The 22,092-nt window shown below is 38.4% G+C and overlaps 1 protein-coding gene across 5 annotated transcripts in view; it reads right to left on the bottom strand.

Annotated features, from left to right (window-relative positions):
- The window catches only part of NDEL1 (nudE neurodevelopment protein 1 like 1), a 101,668-nt gene that overhangs the window by 69,117 nt on the left and 10,459 nt on the right, over positions 1–22,092 (bottom strand). For 3 of the 5 annotated variants that reach the window (XM_069104163.1, XM_069104162.1, XM_069104166.1), the window contains exons 2-3: positions 11,137–11,189; positions 10,382–10,707 (exon numbers count right to left, since the gene is read on the bottom strand). The exons of 1 other annotated variant lie outside the window; for it this stretch is intronic. Coding sequence is in view for 1 of the 4 variants with exons in the window: in XM_069104164.1 (XP_068960265.1) it covers positions 11,137–11,139 (3 nt within the window). In the remaining 3 variants the exon portion in view is untranslated. The remainder of the gene's footprint in view (positions 1–10,381; positions 10,708–11,136; positions 11,190–22,092) is intronic. One more of the 5 variants, XM_069104164.1, reaches the window with a different exon arrangement.

Genomic DNA, 22,092 nt, shown 5'->3' with positions numbered 1-22,092 from the left:
TATGCTTCTCTTGAATATTGTATTTGAAAGTCGAATTTTCTATTCAGCTCTGGTCTTGTCATTAAGAATTCTTGGGGCATCTAGGTGGCACAGGGGGTGGCTAGGTGGCACAGTGAGTAAGAGTGCCAGCCGTGGAGTCAGGAGACCCAGGATCGGTTCCGGCCTCAGATACTTAACACCCGCACAAAATAACTGGCCGTGTAACCTTGGGCAAGTTACTTAACCCCAACTGCTTTAAAAAAAAAAAAAAAAGAAAAGAAAAGAAAGAATTCTTGAAAGACCTCTATTTTCACTGAATGTCCATTTTTCCCCCGGAAAATTATACTCAGTTTTGCTGGATAGATGATTCTTGGTTATAATCTTAACTCCTTTGCCCTCCAGAATATCATATTTAAGCCTTCCAACCCATTAATGTAGAAGCTGCTAAATCTTGTGTTATCCTGACTATGACTCCACAATATTTGAACTGTGTCTTTCTGGATGCTTTCAATATTTTCTCCTTGACCTAGGAACTCTGGAATTTGGCTATAATATTTCTGGGAATTTTCATTTTGGAATCTCTTTCAGGAGGTGGATTCTTTCAATTTCTATTTTACCTTCTTCTTTTAGAATATCAGGGTAGTTCTGCTTGATGATTTCTTAAAAGATGATATCTAGGCTTTTTTTTCCCCCTTTTAATCATGGCTTTCAGGTAGTCCAATAATTCTTACATTTTCCAGGTCAGTTGTTTTCCAATGAGATATTTCACACTGTCTTCCATTTTTTTCATTCTTTTGGTTTTGTTTTATTGTTTCTTGATTTCTCACAAAGTCATTAGCTCCCATTTGCTCAATTTTAATTTATAAGGAATTATTTTCTTCAGTGAGCTTTTGTACCTCCTTTTCTATTTGACCAATTATACTTCTTAGGGATTTTTTTTTTGCTTCTTTTTCCATTTGGCCAATTCTACTTTTTAAGGCATTTTTCTCTTTATTGGCTTTTTTTTTTTTTTACCTCTTTTGCCATTTGGCCTGGTCTGTTTTTTAAGGTGTTATTTTCTTCAGTATTTTTTTGTGTCTCCTTTGCCAAGCTATTGACTCGTTTTTCATGATTTTTTTTTTAATCACTCTCATTTCTCTTCCCAATTTTTCCTCTACCTCTCTTACTTGATTTTCAAAATCCTTTCTGAGTTTTTCCATGGCCTGAGACCAATTCATACTTTTCTTGGAGGCTTTAGATGTAGGAGCTTTGTAATCATCTTCTGAGGGAGTTTTGATCTTCCTTTTCACCACAGTAACTTTATGCGGTCAAATTTTTTTCCTCATTTGCTCATTCCCCCAGCCTATTTCTTCACTTTTAACTCTTTGTTAAAGTAGGGCTCTGCTTCTAGGGTAGAGAGTGCAGTGTCCCAAGCTTCAAGAGTTTTGTGTAGCTGTTTTCAGAGATATTTCTAGGAGCTTGTAAGTTTTTAGTTCTTCCAAGGTGGTATGATCTTAAGAGAAGTGTGTTTACTACTTTCTCGGCCTCCCACAAGCCCTCTCTCTGCTCTGGAACTGTGACAAGAATCCCTGCTCCACTGAAATCACAAGCTCTGGTGTGCTAGTGCTGCTCCTCGCCCTAGGACTGCCATCCAGATCCAAGTATGGGCAAATCAACAGAGTCCTGCCTCAGTGCTAGCGAAGATCTCCTTCCAGCCAGCTGTTCAATCCCCTTACTATCCGTGGGCTGAGAGCTCCAGAAGAAACTGTTGTTGCTGATGATTCAACCTGTTCTTGGTTTGCTGGGGCATGGCCTACACTGGACTTTGTTCCACTCTTATCCAAGTGCAAAAGACCTTTCCTGATGACCTTCTAAATTGTCTTTACGTGGAAAATTATTTCACCCCATCCTTTTGTGGGCTCTGCTGCTCCAGAAATTGTTTTTATTCCACGATGATTTTTTTTTCTAATATAGTTTGCAATCTGGTATTGTCAGGCCCCCTTCATTCCTACTTTTCCTTGTTTCCCTTGAGATTCTAGACCTTTTATTCCTCCATATGAATTAAATTTTTTTTAAGTTCTATAAAGTAACCCTTTGGCATGTGTGATAGTAATGGCATTTAAAGATTCCCCAGTATTGGCTTGGTTTTCAAATTGATTGTGTTAAAACCCAGAGCTTGTTAATCCCACCTGTGGGATGGACTTTTTGATGTGAAAAGAAAGTCCTGAACTGGGAGGAGCTGGTGACCTAGATTTGGAGAGACAAGAGAGAGGCGGAAGATCTTTTTGGAAGCAGCACCTCGTGGAGAGAGAGAGACTAAGAGAATTGCTGGTGGCCGCTTTGAATTGCCCTGGACTTTTGAGACCTGCCCCCCTGAGCTGCCAAGGACTGAGGAGACATGGCTGTTTTGCTGGTACTTTGTCTGTCTGTTTTGATGTTGTTTTGCCAGATTTGTCCACTGGTGAAAGACGGTCCTTTTGTTGAAGAAGTCCTGGAACCTGGCTGTTCGCTAAGAAGCCCTGAGACTGTCCTGCAGACAGAGAGTGAATACTGTCCACTGGTGAGGGACAGTGCTGTTGTTGCAGGGGTCTGGAGACTGTCCTGCAGACAGAATGAATACTGTCCACTGGTGAAGGACAGTGCTGTTGTTGCAGGGGTCTGGGAGCCTTTCTGTTGGTTCAGAAGCCCTGAAGAAGGATTTTCTTGTTGTATGTTTACAGAAATCCTGGGAGAGGGCTTTGCTAATGTGTTCAGGGGTTCTAGGACTGTTCTACAGACAGAGGATAAATTCATGAAGGGACTGGCAATGTATCTTGTGGCTTTGCTAAGCCTTGTCTCCCCAGGAACTAAGATTGCTGAGAACTTGCCTCCTGTCAAGATGAAGAAAAGACCTCCATTTGGGTATTAAGTGCTGTGTTTAAACTTGATGTAACTCTGGGGTAGATTCAATTGTGATCCAGGGGTGGGGAACTTTTGACCTTATGTTTGGAAACTAATCTCCATTTGAGAAGAGGGACTTTGTGGTGGACTAAATTAAGGTATAGCCTAGGGGTGGAGAAGTATTTAGAACAGAGACTTTGTAATTGCTTGAATGATTGGAAGGTCCTGGGGTGGGGTAGTACTTGGAGATTATTTAATCACACTTAGTAAATGCTGTATTTGGAATGATGTCATGTTTTGATCTTCTCTGTTCTGGGTTTGTTACTGAATAAAATGGAGAGCACCTATGCTGGTATTCTGAACCTTGGGAAGTTGCCTTTCCTTGGCATTACATTACAGCATGGCACTAAATTCATAAATTAATTTAGCTGGTCATTATATTAACACAGTTCAACCAGGAGCAATTAATATTTAAGTCTTCATTCAGTAAAGAATATTTAGCATTGAATTCACAGAAGTCCTGAGCATGTTTTTCTAGATGAATTCCCAGATATTTTTTCATTTTGAGATAATTTTAAATAAATTTCTTTTTCTATGATCTTCCTATTGAGCTTTATTAATAAAATGAAGAAAAACCTTAATTTTATGACTTTGTTTTATATGCTGCTTCTTTACTGAAATTGTTTCAATTAATTTTTAGTCAAATCTCTAGGGTGTTCTAAGGATACCATACTTGCAAAAAATATTTTTGTTTATCTTTATTCCTACAATTTCTTTATCCTGTCATGTTACAAAAGCCACCCTTTTAGGATGACATCACCTAAGTGATAAAAAATTAAAATCCTCAGATCTTTTCCAAAAGACTTCTAGTATTTCTTTCTTACATATAATTCTAGCTCTTAGTTTTACATACATACTATTTATCACATTAAGGAAAAGTCCACTTATCCTATGCTCTTTAGGTTTTCAAATGTATACAAATGGATGGCATATTTTGCCAAAAGTTTTTTCTATCTATTAATATAATCATGTGATTTATATAGTTTTTTTTTTAATGAGCAAAGGCTCATGTTTGGTTTTATTAATGCTGAATCAATCCTATATTCTTGGTATAAATCCACCATAGCTATACCATATAATTTTTTAATGTGTTGCTGTATCAGTTTTGCTAACGTTTTATTCAGTTTTTTGTGTGTATATTTATTAGACATTGCTCAATAATTTTCTTTCTCTGCTCTGTTTTTCCCAAGTTTGAATATAAGGCAACAAATAGGGGGATGTCACCTTTTGCTGTCTTTTTAAGAAAGTTAATACAATATTGGAATCATTACTCACAAATTATTTGATCATTGTAAATCCACATAAAATTTCTTTTTTTGATATTAAGTTGCTTAGTTTCTCTATTTCTTGTCTTGTTAATCTGGGCATTTCACATTTTTATAGATACTCATTCATTTCATTTTTCAGTTTTGTTAGCATACAATTAGGCAAAAAGTTTTTAAAATTTCCTTTTATTTGCTATAAATTCTTTTTTATTTTTTTTAAACTTAGCCTTCTCTGTTTTAAAAAAAAATCAAATAAACTAACAGTTTGTTAATAAACTATATAAGTTATCTAGGAAGGAAGTTATTAGAAAAGAACAGCTGAGAAAAGAAAGTAAGCAGTCAGAGAGAAATTAGGCTTAGACCCACACCTTCCACCATATTCCACAATGAATTCAAAATGGATACATGACCTAAATATCCATACCATAAAAAAATTGTATCATACTATAAAAAACAACAGAAAAGAAGATCATAAGCCTTTCACAGGTAGAAGTGTTGAACACTTAGCCAAAAAAGGGATAGGAGCAGTTACAAAAGATAAATAATTTTGATTACATTAAATAAAAAGCTTTTATATAAACAAAATTAATGTATTCAGCATTAAAAAAAGGAAGTGGTCAACTGGGGGAAAAACCCCTTTCTATCACTGTCTGACATATAGACAACTAAGAGAAATATATAAAGTCAAAAGTCATTATCCAATAAACAAGTGGTCCAAAGATATAAACAATTCTCAAAAAAATTTCAATCTTTTAAAAGAATGCTCCAAAACGCAAAAAGAAAATTTGGAATTACGTGAAGAAAATGACATATCCATACCCTCTGTCCCAGTGATTCCACTCCTTGGTATATACACTAAGGAATTCAAATAATGGAAAATTCACCAGAAGACTTACAGTAGCATTTTTTGTGGTAGCAAAGAACTGGAAATAAAGTAGATGTCCACCAACTGGGGCATGGCTAAATAAATTGTGTTATGAAATGGAATATTACCATGCTATAAGAAAGGGTGAATATGACAAAACTAGAGAAGCAAATTAACAATTAAATTGATGCAAACTGAAATAATAAGCATAACTAGGAAAACAATATACACAATTTTTAAAATAATTTCATTTCTTCATCAGCTGTAAATCATTTTTTCATTTTCTTTTTAAAATCACTTTGTAAATTTGTCTTGTTTTACACTCCCCCACCCTCACCCCCATAAAAAATATCCTTGTGGTGTTTATCAATTCAGTGAGGGTTTTATTATCTCGTCTTTGATTTTTCAGAATTTCTATTTTGATTTTTATTTGGGAGGTGATTTGTTACAAATCATTTAACTATTCATTTTATCTTTTGTGGATGAATATTTAGAGATAAAAATTTCTGACAAGGATTGCCTTGGTTGTATTCCAAAAGTTTTGGTATGCTGTCTCATGTCATTTTGATAAAATTATTGTTTCTATAATTTGTTCTTTGACCATACATTCTTTAGGATATTAGGCTACATTTAATTTTGAATCCTTTCTTCAAATACCCTTAATTGTAATTTTTGCTTTATAGTAAGCAACAAAAGATACAATTAGCTTCTACCTTCCTGCATTTGTTTGTAATGCATTAGTACGTGTTCAGTTTTGTAAAGTGTGCAATGCAAAGTTGAGGGCTATGTATATTTCTTTTGATTTCCATCAATCACTACAGGTCTATCATAGCTAATATCTCTAAAATTCTACTCATATCCTTAAGTTCTTCTTGTTTACATTTTTATTAGCTCTGTCTAGATCTAAAAAGAACACAGTGAGGTCCTAGAGTTTGTGCTTTGTTTCTCCCTGTGTTTCAATCAGCTTTATCTTTAAATATTTTTATGCTATGCCATTCAGGGCATATATATTAAGTACTGTCAGTCAGTCATATAGCATTTATTAATTACCTATTAGGTACCTCACAGTGTGCTAAACAGTGGGGATATAAAGACAAAAAATAGTCTCTGCTGTCAAGGAACTGACAGTCTAACAAGAGAGATAACATGCAAACTATGTATGAGCAAGATATATACAGTTAGGTCACAATTAATGTGAATATAACATCAATATAATAATGGAAAATTTAATTTAGTGATAATGATAAAATAATACCAGGTCACATTTAATGTGAGCCAAAATTCAATTAATGTGATAGTCAAGGGTTTTAAAATGCCACTAAGTCATCAGTCTGCACCCGACTCTAGTTGAGTATGGATGTGATGTGCATTCTACAACAAATATTGTGCTCTTTTTTTTTTTAGAGCACTTAAAGAAATTATATTCAGGGGACATTCTCAATACACCCCTTTAAGGGGGTGAGAGGTCCACAGGCGTTACACACCACAGGATTTTAGATTTTTTTTCAAATATGTCAATCAGTTGTAGTTATTTTTTTCCTCTTTTTCTTTACTTTTTTTATCTTTAAAAAAATACTATTGGGGTCCAAGGACATGAACAGGCAATTTGCAGAGGAAGAAACTGAAGATATCTATAAGCATATGAAAAAATGCTCTAAATCACTATTGACTAGAGAAATGCAAATCAAAACAACTCAGGTACCACATCTCACCAGTCAGATTGGCTATGATGACAAAACAGGAAAATGATAAATGCTGGAGAGGATGTAGAAAAATTGGAACACTAATCCATTGTTGGTGGAATTGTGAACCGATCCAACCGTTCTGGAGAGCAATTTAGAACTACGCCCAAAGGGCTATTAAAAAGTGCAAACTTCTAGTGATTATATAAAGTGGGAGGAGGACCCATATGTACAAAAATATTTATAGCAGCTCTTTTTGTGGTAGCAAAGAACTGAAAACAAGGGGATGCCCATCAGTTGGGTAATGGCTAAACAAGCTGTAGTATATTAATGTAATGGTATGCTAATGTACTATAAGAAATGAGGAGCAGATAAATTTCATAATAACCTGGAAAGACTTATATAAACTGATGCTGAGTGAGGAGGACAGAATCAAGAAAACTTTGTAAACGATTACAGACACATCGTATTTGTACTGACTAACTGGGCTATCCAAATGCAGAGAAAAGAATTAAGAGTCTGAATGCAGATTGAAGCACACAACTTGCTCTCTCTTTTGTGTTTACTTTAGTTTTGTTCCTTCTTTATCATGGTTCAACTCTCCATTGGTTAGAATTCTTCTCTACAACTTGATTAATGTTTAATGCAAAGGTAGTTGTAGAACCTATATCAGATTGCATGCTGCTATGGTGGGGGAGGGTGAAGGAAAGGGAAGGAGGCGGAGGGGGAGAAAATTTGGAACTCAAGGGATTGTGGAACTGAATGTTGTAAACTAAAAATAAATAAATAAATTTCTTTAAAAATACCATTTGTATATGTGGTGGCCCTCTGAGAGGGGAAGGGATACTAAGAAAATCTATGATGATGTAAAAAACAAAAGACACCAATTAAAAAATGCCAGTTTCAAAGTAGTCAGTCAATAAACATGTGCCTATGTGCTAGCCACCATGCTAAGCTTTGGGAATATAAGGGAGGGCAAAAGACAGTCCTTGTCCTCAAGGAACTTACAATCTAATAAAGGAAGACAGCACACAAAAGAAGTTGAAGGGGGGGTGGGGAGAGCATTTCGAGGCATGGGGGAAGGGTATTATCAAGTCTAGAGGAGTGTGGCCTTCCCCAATCAAAGGGAAGAAGAGGCCCCAGGCACAAGGACCACTGAAGATGTGTAACTTTCAGGACTGATGTAATATTACAATACAATGACATTCCAAAAAGCAAGAGGACATCCAGGAGAGTATGACCAGGATGGAAATGAAAAAGGGGTAGGGGGACTTAGTAAAATGAACAAAAGGAAGAATACCTTAGATGGAAACACTGCCATCACAAAAAAGAAGCTTATTATTACATCAGAACAACAATTTGAAATAACTGAATGGTATGAATATGGTCCTATAGTAACACTACCATAGAATAAAATGTTGTAATGTCTGAATCTATGGTATGGAAAAAAATTCAGGTGAAATAAAAGAGTAAAGTCAAATCAGTTTTTTTGTGGTCTGCAAACAATTATAAGGAAAAGGAGTGTTACACTGAAAGAAATGGCATGTCTTTTAGCTGTACGGATTGAAAACAGTAATAAAAACACATTCCTTTTAGCACCCATTGAGACAAAAGCATCAAGTATATGATAGTGAAAGAAAATGGAAATGAAGTGGATAATAAGGAAGTAATATATAATATTAAAACTACCAGAGAGGGGGCCAGAGTGCAGATGAAGATATGAAGTTAGGTGTCTTGATTTTTCAAAGAAAATAATCAAAGGATATGTTAACCAACAAAGTTTTTAATTTAGTGGATAAAACAGATTTATTCTGGAAAAGAATGACTTCCAGAACTTACATTTGTAAGAAAGATTCACCTTAAAGTATCTAAGGATCACCCAATACTTTTATTAAGACGTAATTTAGGGGATTTTATTTTTATATCTATCATTATTATCATTAATATTACTGTATTTATACTTCAGGGGATTTTAAATGAAAACCAATGCTTGTTTACATATTTATTAATTCCTTGCACTCTGAGACGTTACAACCATCTATTGCTTCCAGTTCTTTGGTGGCCAAATAAGAAAGCATAAGTAATTAATGTTTTCTAATGCTGCTAAAAAATACTTGAAGGACAACAATATCATTTTAAAGCATTATTAATTTTTGATAATGCCCCTGGTAACTTGGTTTATTGTAGGAGAATGGGGCTCCTGGAGTTTGAGAAGATGTAAATAAAGCTCTCTGCACCTACCACCATATATATGAAAATTTAAAGAAACAGAAAATAGTTTAGAGTACATCGCCAAAATATTTTAAACAATAAAAGCATTTTCATCCCATCATCACTGTAGGCTTATTTTTAGCACCTATCTTCCAAGGCTGCTGTGAAGATCAAGTAGGATAATATTTGTAAAACTCTTAGCATAGTGCCTGATCCATGATAGGTGCTGAATAAATGCTTGCTTCCTCTCTTTGCTTTCTATGAACACTTTATTATTCTGTTTGTAATCAACTTGAATCAGAAATACATTCTTATCATCCTCTGCTGTTATGCTAAGAAAAAATTTTTAAAATTTATTTTTAAAAAAATTTTTGTTGCATATTTGAAAAATGCAAATTCAAATATGCAACCACTCTGAAGGATTCATTATTTGCACTAATCAGATACCTGACCAGGACAACTTGGAGGTGATCTCATCAAAGGAAGGACACTAGAAAAGGGATCAGGAAAAGTTTCTTGTAGAAGGTGGAATTTTAACTAGAACTTGAAAGAAGCCAACAAAGCTAGGAGACATAAAGTTACGGGGTAGAGGGCAGCCAGTGAAAATGCTGAGAGTTGGAAGATGGGAGTGTCATGTGTGAAGAACAAGAAGGAGACTGATGACACTAGATCAGAGAGTTACATGGAAGGGAGTAAAGTATAATCAAACTTGGAAATGTAGGAAGGGGCCAACAAAGGTGGGAACCTGAGGCCTCAAGGTCACATGTGGCCCTCTAGGTCCTCAATTGCAGCCCTTCAAATGAATCCAAACTTCACAGAACAAATAACTTTAATAATAAAGGATTTGTTCTGTAAAACGGACTCTGTCAAAAGGCCAGACCCAAGAATCTAGAAAGTGACACGTGGCCTTGAGGCCACAGGTTTCCCACCCCAGGTTAGGAAGGGCTTTAAAAGTCAAACAGGATTTTAAATTTGATCCCAGGTGGAATTTCTGCGGTTTGTTGTGCCTTTTTCCTGTTTATATCTTTTAAGCATTTCTATTTTTACTGCTGCTTTATCGTATCATGAATTGCACCCTGCTTTTTTTTATTCACCTGAAGCAATAACAACTCCAGTCCATAATTTAAGCTCCAAATATTTTTCCAGTTTGTTTCCATAAACAACTTATTGTTGATTCTACTACCTTCCTGTTTTATGTGAGTTCATTCAATTCACATACACAGTTATGCTAATTGTTTTTCCCTCCATCATATATTTTTTCCTCTCTTTGCTTCTTGTCTTTTCAGAAAAAAGGTGAGGAATAAAAAGGAACAGAGTCAACACTAGCAATGTACAACTGAAGGAGGGTGGGGGTATAGGGGGTGTTCAGGGAGGACTAGTAACTCTGGTGTAAGGGTTGCTAAGCCCTTTTCAGGTTTGCTTTCTACCTTTGGTGTCCACCTGATTCACCAAACTCTCACCTGTGGCTCCAAGAAGTAGTAGCATGCACAATGGCCACAACCCAGTAAACCATTTCTGTAGACAGGCTAAACCAGGCTGAGGGTAACAGAGGGATCTCAAAACCTTTGGTGAGTTAAGACTGTGTCTACCCCAAGCATGTGAAGATTTCCCCTGGTAGAATGGGCAGATGAGAACAATTTGTTCCAACAGGTCATGAAGGCAGCAGAAGCAGGTACCAGTAGAGTACTTAGAGCCCGGTTAGATATCGAAGACACCAAGATCATCCACCGAATCCTGAGCCCCTGAGTAGTCTTGACTTTTATCTTGTCACTGGACTTTGATGACTCTGGAAGAAAGAGTGAGGCCTACGAAGTCAAGCAATTCTGCCTCACTTAAATCCAATTTATGCTCAAAGCAAAAGACAGTACCTATACCATTTTACCTATCTCAAAGTCCTGTGGTGACAGGCAAGCAGCGGGTGCAGATATAAGGGGAGCAGTAGTCAAAACCCTGAATACAGGCAGCCCAGACCACAGTCATCTTCTTACTGAAATAAAGCAGCAGTGGAATATGGCAGCTCCCTGGGTGTTAAGAGTAGCCTTTTGAAAGGACCATACTGCTCACCACCTGCTATGAGGAAGGGGCTAAAAAGGGGCCCTAAAAATTGTCTGCTTTACCCAACCCTGGCCTGCTTACCATGGCAGGCAGGGATCCCACCCTGCAGTCAAAACACAAAAAAATGTACAAAAATTTTTGCAAAGATGATTCCACTCACCATTGATACGTGGAATGTGCACACGCTTATGGACAACACGAAATCCAGTAGACCTGAAAGACGAACAGCTTTTGTTGCAAGAGAAGTCAGCAGGTATCACATCCAAATAGCAGCCATGAGTGAAACAAGGCTGGCAAATGAAGGCCAGCTTACTGAAGGCAGAGCTGGATACATGTTTTCCTGGAGTGGCTACACTGAAAGGGAGTGCCATGAAGCTGGCATAACTTTTGCAATGAAAAATAATCTAGTCAACAAGCTTGCATGCCTATCAGAAGGAGTGAACAACAGGCTCATAATAATGAGAATGCCACTTGCAGGAAAGAACTATCATCAGTGCATGTGTTCCTATCACGACAAAACCTGATGAGATCAAAGAAAAATTTTAGGAAGACCAGGAGATCCTCATCATTCAATGTGCTGAAAAAGGACAAGCTTATAATTCTGGGTACTTTAAGGCCAGAGTAGACACAGACGGTTACCAGACATGGCAAGGCGTCCTTGGGAGAAATGCAGCTGAAACAGCAGCAGCAACAGTCACTTACTACTGAAGACATACATCTCATAACCTTCTCATCACCAACACTGTCTTCTGTTTACCTAAACACAATAAAACTTCATGAACGCAAACACTGGGATTTTTAACAGACTATGTCATTGTAAAGAGAAGAGACACACAGAACATTAGAGTGAAGAAGGCAATGTTTGATGCAAAGTGTTAGACTAATCACAGACTTATCCTCTCCAAGCTAAATATTCACATTCAACAAAAGCAGAGGCTCCAAAGCAAGATGACTACCAGAAGACTTAATGTCAACAGATTAGAGTGCCTCTCCAAGCAGGAACAGTCCATTTCTAACTTGGAGGGAAAGCTGAGCCAACACATAGTTGGCAATAGATGATCAGAAAAGGAGTGGGCAGTTTTTAGAGATATGATATAAACACTGCATTTATTCATCTGTGCCAGAACTCTCATAAACATCAAGACTTGTTTAATTAAAATGATGGGGAAATTTAGAAGCTGATAAATGAAAAACGAGAACTTCATAGGGTCTACCTAAAGGATAGTTCATCCATCTCTAAAAGGCAGCATTTAATGCCATCAAAAGTAAAGTTCAAGGGGCAGCTAGGTGGCACAGTGAATACAGCACTGGCCCTGGAGTCAGGAGGACCTGGGATCCAGCCTCAGACACTTGACACACTTACTAGCTGTGTGATCTTGGGCAAGTCACTTAACCCCAATCACCCTGCCTTCCCCCCTCCAAAAAAGAAAAGTGCAAGTGATAAGGACTTGATCCTGGAGGGATGAGTTGAACACTTCCATAATGTTCTCAATGTCATCAATCAATGTTAAAGTCACTGACTGCATACCTCAAGTTGAAGACAATCCCCCCCTAGTTGAACTTCCAATTGAAGAGGTTTTAAATGCCATTAGGCTCTTCTCATCTGGCAAAGTACCTGGTGCTGATTCTATTCCAGCTGAGATTTACAACGTAGGGGTCCACTGCTCATACAAAAGTTGACTGAAATTTTCCAGGTTATATGGCAAGAGGAGGTTATTCTCCCAGGATGCTTCCACTGTCCAACTCTATAAAGGTAAATGAAACAGATTGTCCTATGACAATCATAAGGTGTGTGGGAGGGAGGTGGAGGGGGAGGAGTTTCTCTCTCTCTCTCAGCCATTGCTGGCAAGTTTCTTACCAGAGTCCTCTTTAATAGACTGGGCCTTCACCTATTTGTACAAAAATATTTATAGCAGTTCTTTTTCTAGTAGCAAAAAATTGGAAATTGAGGGAATACCCATCAACTGGCGAATGGGCTGAACAAGTTGTGGTATATGATGGTAATGGAATATTACTGTACTATAAGAAATGATGAGCAGGATAATTTCAGATAACTGGAAAGACTTACATGAACTGAGGCAAAGCAAAATTAGGAGAACACTGTACATAGTAACAGAAATACTACAGTACTGATCAATGATCAACTGTGAATAATTTAGCTATTCTCAGCAATACACTGATCCAAGACAATCCCAAAGAACTTATTATGAAAAATGCTATCTATCTGTAGAGAAAGAACTGATGGAGTCTGAATAAAGATCAAAAAATCTATTTTTCACTTTTTGTGTTTTTTTCAAGGTTTTTTTCTTCCTTTAGGTCTGTGTCTTCTCTCACAACAGTCTAGTATATTTTGAGTATGTACAAGTATAGCCTATATCAAACTGCTTACTGTCCTGGAGAAGGGCGAGGTAAGGGAGGGAAAGAGAAAGTTTGGAACTCAAAAAAAAATTTTAAATGAATGTTAGAAATTATTTTTACATGTAACTGGGGAAAAATAATTTTTAAAAAATAGGTTTATCCTTCACCTGGAAGATAGTCATCTACCTGAGAGAGAGTGTGGCTTCAAAAATGGCCAAGTATGGTGTTTACTGAGCAACAACTCCAGAAGTGCCAGAAGCAGAAAAATTAATACAAGGACACCCTCAAAGTGTCTCTGAAGAACTTTGGAATCAGCCCAAGGCCTTGGGCTGTCATGAGTGCTTGTGGAAACTTATGGCAAAATTTGGGTGCCCAGAGAAGTTCATTAGTATTATACATTAGTTTCATAACACAATGTCTACACAGGTTCTAGATAATGGATGGTGCTGCTCTCATACTTTCCCAATCACCAATGGAGTAAAGTAAGGATGTATGTTTGCTCTCATACTAATTTTTAGCATTATGTTTCCAGCAATGGTGTTAGATGCCTGCTACCACACTAAGGTTAAATCATTTAACTTGAAAATGTTATAAGCCAAGACTGAAGTAAAAGGAGAATTAGTACATGACTTTTTTGTTTGCAAGTGATTGTGTACTCAATGAAGCCTCTGAGACCGAGATGCAACAAAGTATGGGTTGATTATCTGTTGCTTGTGCTAATTCTTGTCTAACAATTAACACAAAGAAAAACATAGATTCTCCACCAGCCAGCATCATACCATCCATAAGTTCACTTATCTTGGCAGTAAACTTTCCAGAGATGTACATTTAGATGATGTCGATGCATGCAATGCCAGAGCTAGCTCAGTTTTTGGGAGACTCCAAAGGAAAGTTTGGGAGAGAAGAGGTATTAGGCTGGCTACCAAACTGAAGATCTACAGAGCCACTGTGCTGACCTCATTGCTGTATGTAACCTGGACAGCATCCCAGCACCATGCCAGGAAACAATCACTTTCATCTGAATTGTCTTAGAAAGATTCTGAAGATTACCTGGTAAGATGAGATACCAAATCACTGAACTGACAAGCATTCAAACTCTACTGCAAACAGCACAACTCTGATGGGCTGGCCATGCTGTCAGAATGCCAAACATACATTTGCCTAAAAGACTATTTTACAGAGAACTCACAGAAGGCAAGTACTCACATGGAGGTCAGAAAAAGTAATACAAGGCCACCCTCAAAGTGTCTCTGAAGAACTCTGGAATCAATTGCATGACATAGGAGATGCTACAAAGGACTGCCGAGGACAGCATGCCCACATCCAAGAAGCTGCCATGCTCTACGAGTGAAGCAGAATCACAGTAGATCAAAAGAAAACATAAGACATAGAAATTTAGAGACATCACTCCAAATGTTCATGTACACTATTTGTGCCCAACCTGTAGTAGAGCCTTCTGAATTCACATTGGTCTGATGAGCCAGTGACAGTCATTTTGGTCCCCTTAGAGAATGAAGGACAAAAATCATAACTGAAATATACTCTCATTTCTTTGCACTGCCTCTCTTCACAAAGCCCCGACCTAGATCACTGCTTTTTTCCCCTTTCCCTCCTTTTAAGCCCCCTTGCTTGGGACAGATCTAACCCACACTGACACCTTGTTATTTCTAGTGTGGTGATGGGACAAAATGAGATACTCTTCGATTATTTAACAGTTGAAAAAGAAGATATACTTGACCATAACATAGAAATGATCTCAAAAAAGACATAGGAGTAGCTGGCTCAGGCAGACATCCCACCCTATCCCCATATGGAGCCTGGTCAGCAGGAGAGGCTATGTTAGGACAATGAAGTCTTAAGAGCCTGAAGCCCCCACAGGGGTAGAACTTTTATGCCCAGAAGTGACCAGGAAGCCATGTCATTACCAGAAGCGACCAGGAAGTTGTATAAAAGGAGGCATAGTATAAGCCAATCAAGTCCTAGGGACAGGTTTGTTGCCTTTTAAGAAGGAGTAACATGGTAAGACATTGGTTCTATCACATACCACTTTATGGTGGGCAAGATCTTATGGCTCTTCTAGAAAACCTTCTAGCATTTAAATGCTTTAAATGCTTTTCAATCACTGGACAATCTTCCTATGGTAAAAATGAAAAAATAAACCAAAAAAAGCAAAACCAAGGGGCAGCTAGGTGGTACAGTGAATAAGAGCACCAGCCCTGGAGTCGGGAAGACCTGAGTTCAAATCTGGCCTCAGATATTTAACACCTACTAGTCATGTGACCTTGGGCAAGTCACTTAACCCCAAATTGCCCTGCCCTCCCCCCTCCAAAAGGCAAAAAAAAGAAAAAAGAAAAAAAACCAATCACAGAACAACAACATATCATACAGAAAAAAGAAAAAAATTCTAAGAAAAAAAAGCAGAAATCCTAAGCTTTTCCCTCCTTTTAGAAGGACTAAGTCTTCTATCTCAACAATTTAATCCATGTGTTGGGAGATACCAAATCACTTTACAGGGCAAGGTAGTGAAACAGCAACAGGAACATCAGGATCACAGCACAAATGAAGACATCTCTAACATAGTCAACAATTTTTATCACACATCAGAATCGGTTTCAGAAAAGTGACTAAGGCTAAAGTGACTGCCACTAAAAAGTGGCAGACCTCTGACACGGAGCCTTACACAGGATCTATGTTGATACTGAAGCTCTCCAAATAACATCCTCCCCTCAGTACTGCCTTGCTCATCCAACCAAAATAAGCCCCTCCCTGAAAACTACAAGGATGAAGGATGATACTAAAACTTTGCCCTTTTAGAAACCTCTGCAAAAAGGATGCCCCATTCTTCCATGGGAACTAAATAAGGACTCTTCCCTCACCTTTATCCAGAGATTCTACTAAGAGGATCCCCTTTCTTCCAAGTAAATAGACATTTGCTAAAGCTACATACCAACTTCCTCATTAGAAGTTCCTTCCTCATTCCTTGCTTTTTGAAAAGCAATGGTTCTTCCAAGTTTCTTCTGGGAAGAAATTGTCTGAATCATCCCAGAGGAAAGGAAGCCTTCCAAATGAGAGAAACTTAAACTATTTCTCCAGAGTATTATGGAGCCCTTTAAGGGGGTTAAGGACTTTAAGGTGCAGGATCTCTGCTCCAGAGAAGAAATAAGGAAGGGTTATTATGTCCAAAAGCAGTTCGTTCTAGTCAAGTAAGTCTTACTGGAGGCTAAAACCAGGAAACTGCTAGAATAGAGAACTCTTCCCCTTCCTATGGTGGCACTGATTCATCATGGACATGGTTCACCTAACCTGAGCAGTCAGATACATGATAATGTACCTGATGATCAGCAGAGGCAAACTTCTTGCCCTGAGATGGGATAAAAGTGAAATTTTGTCAATTGGGGAACAAAATGAGAGCCACTTGCATTTGGTGGGTGTTGCAACTGGCATATAGAACCCAAGTGGGCTAGAATAGCTGCCCGATCCTTAGTTAGGGGGATCATATGGTCCTACATCCAACTGTATCACCACCCCAATGTACAGATTAGCAATTGAATCAATACTCAAGATTCTGCAGTTCTTCTAATGGCTCTAACCTTATTATTTAATTCAGCAGAAAGCAGACTGTGGAGATCAGGATGGTTGTAGAATTCCTGAAGGAGCCAAGATGGGAACTATCTGGGCTCCTGAGTCCTTGAGTCTCTTTGTGCAGTAAGTAATCCACTTGAAGTTGGCTTTGTTTTCTGAAGTTGCTCTGACAACTTGGAGTTATGATCCCACTGGCTTCAGGACCTCTGAAGGATACCCAACAAGAATACCAACTGGCTTCTAGACATCTTGTAAAGTCCTAGACTGGATGGTATTACTCTTCTGTTTTAGTGAATCATTGCTTCATATGGTGTTTTGTTTTCAGCTTTGCTAAGGAATTTCTCAAGGGAGCTGGGAACAGTTGGAAACTTTCACATTAAAACCTTTGCAGGAAATCATCTACTTTTTCAATGAATAACAGAGAACACAAAACTACTCAGCTAAGTGGTAAAGAATTAATCACCCCAGCACCTGGCACAGTATCCTAAGCACAAAGGTACTTAAATAATTCCACTTGTGCTAAGTGTCTCCACATTTAGTTAGGTTGATCCTCAAACAGTAAATTCAGCTTCTCACTAGGAACATGCTAAAAACCTTTCAAAGATGGCAGAACCTACCTACCAGAAGTTATGCTTCTATGATGTAACCTTCAAAAATCCACCATCACCTCCATACTATGATGAAGCACTAAAGTTGAACTTATATCCAAATTATTTTTTTTCAAATTAAGGTTAGTTAAGGAAAAAAAGGAAGTAAGGGAAGTATTCCTCCTCCAGCCCCAATTCTCCTGAACTCCATTTTCAATTGCCTATTGAGCATTTTCCCTTGGAATATGCATTTCATTAGCACCTGAAACTGCCAAATATGCCACACTAAACTTACCACTTTTTCTTTAAGACTGCCCTACTTCCTGCCTTCCTTAGAATAAAATAATGTTACCAACATTCTCTTAGGCTCTCATCTTTGACATCTCCCATACCTCATATCCAATCAATTGCCAAGTTGTGTTTCTTGACTTCTGATACTGAAATTAGCATGCAAACTCTTTTAAATACCAAAAGCATTTTACCTATCTATAGATCTGTATTACTAATATGGCAGTGGAAAATTTGGAAAATTAACACTAAAACAAGAATGGGCTTATGATAAAATAAGAATATTGCCCAAAGCAGTGCCTAGGATTCATGAACGTGAACACAGTTTCATAGGATGAGGATACAGGACAGCTACTAGGAAGAAAGACAAGTACTGAGGCTATCACTTCTGGTAGGCAGGCAGATGCTTGCAGTGATCAATACTGAATGTGCCAATGCTCATATTTCACGGACAAATGACTACTATCTATTTTCAACATGGAGGCTATTATCCCTCACAAATGAGAATGTAAAAAGACTTGAGGAAAACCTCTCTATTCTCTAAGATAGAAAAAAAAAAGAACCAACAACAAAAACCAGGAAAGATTTCAATGTAAAAACAATGTAAAAAAAACACAGAAAGGAATCTTGACCTGTATGAGGAGATTAAAGGGTTAATGAACACTATACAAGAGAAAAAGGGAAGGACTCCTGGAACTGGACATCTGGAGCTAAAAAAAACAAACAAGGTTATTTGAGCAGAGGGAGCTGTACATTCTGAAGAAGCAGCAGCAATTTGTCCTCCAAAGAATGATGCTATGAGTCCATGAGTTGTAAAAGGTCAGGGGAAGAAAAACTAGTGGTGGTTAGTGACTGCCTGTTGAATTTAACTGTACTTTTTATTATCTAGGTCTGGCTTTAATTTCTGGGCAATTACTAAATTGCTTGGTTTGTAATCCCAGAATAAAACTAGAGTTCACACTGAAAAAAAATATATAGAACTCACTGGCCCTTCTACATTGCTCCCCAGGAAGGACTTGGAGGACCAAGGGGTGGCACTGTTGGGAGGCGACTTGTTTTCTGACAAGGGGGACATAAAGGTAAAAACCAGCAAACACAGAATGAAGAGGGGGGTAGTCCTTCAGAGGATTCTTATGGGGCAAAGAGTTGGTATTCCCCACCTCAGGCCTTCCCTCTACCCCCCAGTAAGGGAGCAGGAAGTTCTGGAAGGTGAGTCAGAGAACACTAAATGAACGGTGGTACAGGATAATTCGTCCTGACCTGTGATGATGATTCTGATTAAATAGGAAAAATGTCATTGTAGTCCTGCTCTTGGTCATATTTTTACATCAAGAGATCCATTGTGAATTAAAAAGAGTTGCCAACATTCACTATAAGTACTATATTATTTAACTCCAGGATTCAGTCCTTCCAATGGGGATGGCAGGATAAAATCTTGGGTTTGTCTGATCTTGGTTCTTTCATACTCAGTCACCCCTTTCTTTTTTTTGTTTTGTTTTAACTAGTCACCCCTTTCAAAGAACTATTAATCATTATTTTGGTTTTGCTATCTTCTGATAAGGGTTCAATAACCAAGGTATGCAGACAACATAAATAAAGAAAACCAAAAACCATTTGCAAATAAACAAGTGGTCAAGAGAGAAAAAGAAAAAATTCTCAAAAAAAGAATCGAAAACTTTTAACAACCAGATGAAAGAGTGCTCCAAAACACTAACAAGAGAAACAAACATTAAAACAGTTCTGAGGATTAATGCCACATCCATCAAACTGGCAAAGGTGAAAATTAACAGAAATCATTCAATACAACCCATGTGGGGCTTCTTGCATCCATGTGTCAGAGCTGACCTGTAACAACACTAAAGATAAACAGAAGAGGAACAGTGATGTCAAACTCAAATAGAAAAGCATCCATGTGGGCAGCACAATGACTTTTAAAAACACATGGGGGGGGGGGGGGTCGGAGCCAAGATGGCTCCCTGACCTCCCTGCTGCTTTGGCTTCCACCTTCCCCAATCCATGTAAAAAGGGGACTCTAAACAAACTTTGGAGCTGCAGAACCCACAAAATGACACAGAGAAGCTAACCTCACGCTGTCCTGTCCGGCAGGAATCAACCAGTGCTGCACTCTGGGAGCCAAGCCCAGACCCACACCAAGGCTTTAGCCCCAGGGAGGGCCTGACCAGCCACAGGCCATGGCTGGAGGGACTCCAGAACAGCAGCAGCTGTGGCCATTTCCAGATTTAGCAACACACAGATGCAAAGGACAAAGTGAGAGGTCAGTGCAGTCTGGACTTTGGGACCCAGTAAGTGGGAGTACGTTGGTTTTTGCCCCCAGGGCAAGAAGTTGCTGAGGCGCCAGCACAGCCCGCCAGCCCCACGTGGCAGCTTCAGCTCCTGGCCTGCAGAGTGTAGGGGGACCAAGCACCAGTCTGAGGGGTAATCGCTCTTGCTTTAACCTTCTTGGAGCTGGATTGCAATCTAGGGTGGAGGTCCTAGGGTGAATGACCAGCTTGCCAGAGCATGTAGAGATCTCAGATAGGGCACCCATCTAATACCTCCGGCAACTGAGAACACCCCAGCGTTTGGGACAAAAGCTCCCCTGTCTGGTGGCAGAGTCCTACTGTGGCAAAAAGCCCAGGGGTCAAGTGACTGAGGGGTGACATCACCAGGCAAAGGAAACAAAGCAGAAAGAAGATTCCAACATTACACTCCTATTTTGGGGACAAAAAGGAGCAAAGCATGGAACAGGAGGAAAACAGTGAAGTCAGAACTCCTGCACAAAAAGCTTCAAAGGAAAATACGAGCTGGTTACAGGCCACAGAGGACCTTAAGAAGCAGATAAGAGAAGTGGAGGAAAAATTGGGAAGAGAAATGAGAACAATGCAAGAAAATTATGAAATGAGAGTCAACAGCCTGAGGAAAATAACACTTTAAAAAACAGACTGCCAGAGGCGGCCAGGTAGCACAGCGAGTAAGAGCACCGGCTCCAGCGTTGAGAAGACCTGGAGATCGAATCCCGGGCTCAGACACTTAGCACCCACCCAGAAACACCTGGCCGTGTAACCTTGAGCAAGTTACTTAACCCCAATTGCTTAGGGAAGGCCAGAGTAAGAGCAGCTCAGCAAGTAAGAGCACCAGCTCCAGTATCGGGATGACCTGGATCAAATTTGGGCTCAGATACTCAGCACCACACCCAGAAATAACTGGCCGTGTACCCTTGAGCAAGTTACTTAACCCCGATTGCTTTATAAATAAATAAATAAATAAATAAATAAATAAATAAATGAAAGATAAAAAACAGAATGACTCAAATGGCAAAAGAGGCTCAAAAAAGGCAATGAGGAGAAGAATGCCTTAAAAAGCCAAATTTGCCAGATGGAAAAAGTATCTCAAAAGCTCAATGAGGAGAATCATGGCTTCAGAATTAGACTGGAGCAAATGGAAGCTAATGACTTTATGAGAAACCAAGATGCTGTTAAACAGATCCAAACAAATGAAAGAATAGAAGGCAATGTTGAAATATCTCATGGGAAAAACCACTGACCTAAAAAATAGATCCAGGAAAGATAATTTAAAAATTATTGGACTACCTGAAAGCCATGATCAAAGTAAGAACCTAGAAATCATCCTCCAGGAAGTTCTCAAAGAAAACAGCCCTGATGTTTTGGAACCAGAGGGCAAAATCAAGGTTGAAAGAATCCACCAATCAACTCCTGAAAATGATCCCAAAAAGAAAACTCCTAGGAATATTATTGCCAGTTTCTGGAATTCCCAGATTAAGGAGAGAATATTACAAGCAGCCAGGAAGAAACAATTTGAATATTGTGGAAACACAATCAGGATAACCCAGGATCTGGCAGCTTCTACACTGAGGGATCAAAGGGCTTGGAATAGGATATTCTGGAGGGCAAAGGAGCTGGGATTAAAACCAAGAGTCACCTACCCAGCAAAACTGAGTATCATGTTTCAGGGGAAAATATGGTCATTCAGTAGAATAGAGGACTTTCAAGCATTCTTGCTGAAAAAACCAGAGTTGAACAGAAAATTTGACATTCAGATACAAGAAGCAAGAGAATCATGAGAAGGTAAACAGGGAAAAGAAATCATAAGGAACTTATCAAAGTTGAACTATTAACATTCCTACATGGAAAAACAATAATTGTCACTTATGAAACTTTTCTCAGTAGTTGAAGGGATTAGAAATGTGTGTGTGTGTGTATATATATATATATATATATATATATATATGAGGGTATATGGGCATATGAATATATATGTGAATGTGTGTATATATGTTTACA

The sequence above is a fragment of the Petaurus breviceps genome, unplaced genomic scaffold, assembly GCF_028583685.1.
Source record: "Petaurus breviceps papuanus isolate PSGF00001 unplaced genomic scaffold, PetGlider_PUasm1.0 673, whole genome shotgun sequence".
Classification (NCBI taxonomy): Eukaryota; Metazoa; Chordata; class Mammalia; order Diprotodontia; family Petauridae; genus Petaurus; species Petaurus breviceps.
This window is presented reverse-complemented; position numbering and strand designations above follow the sequence as displayed.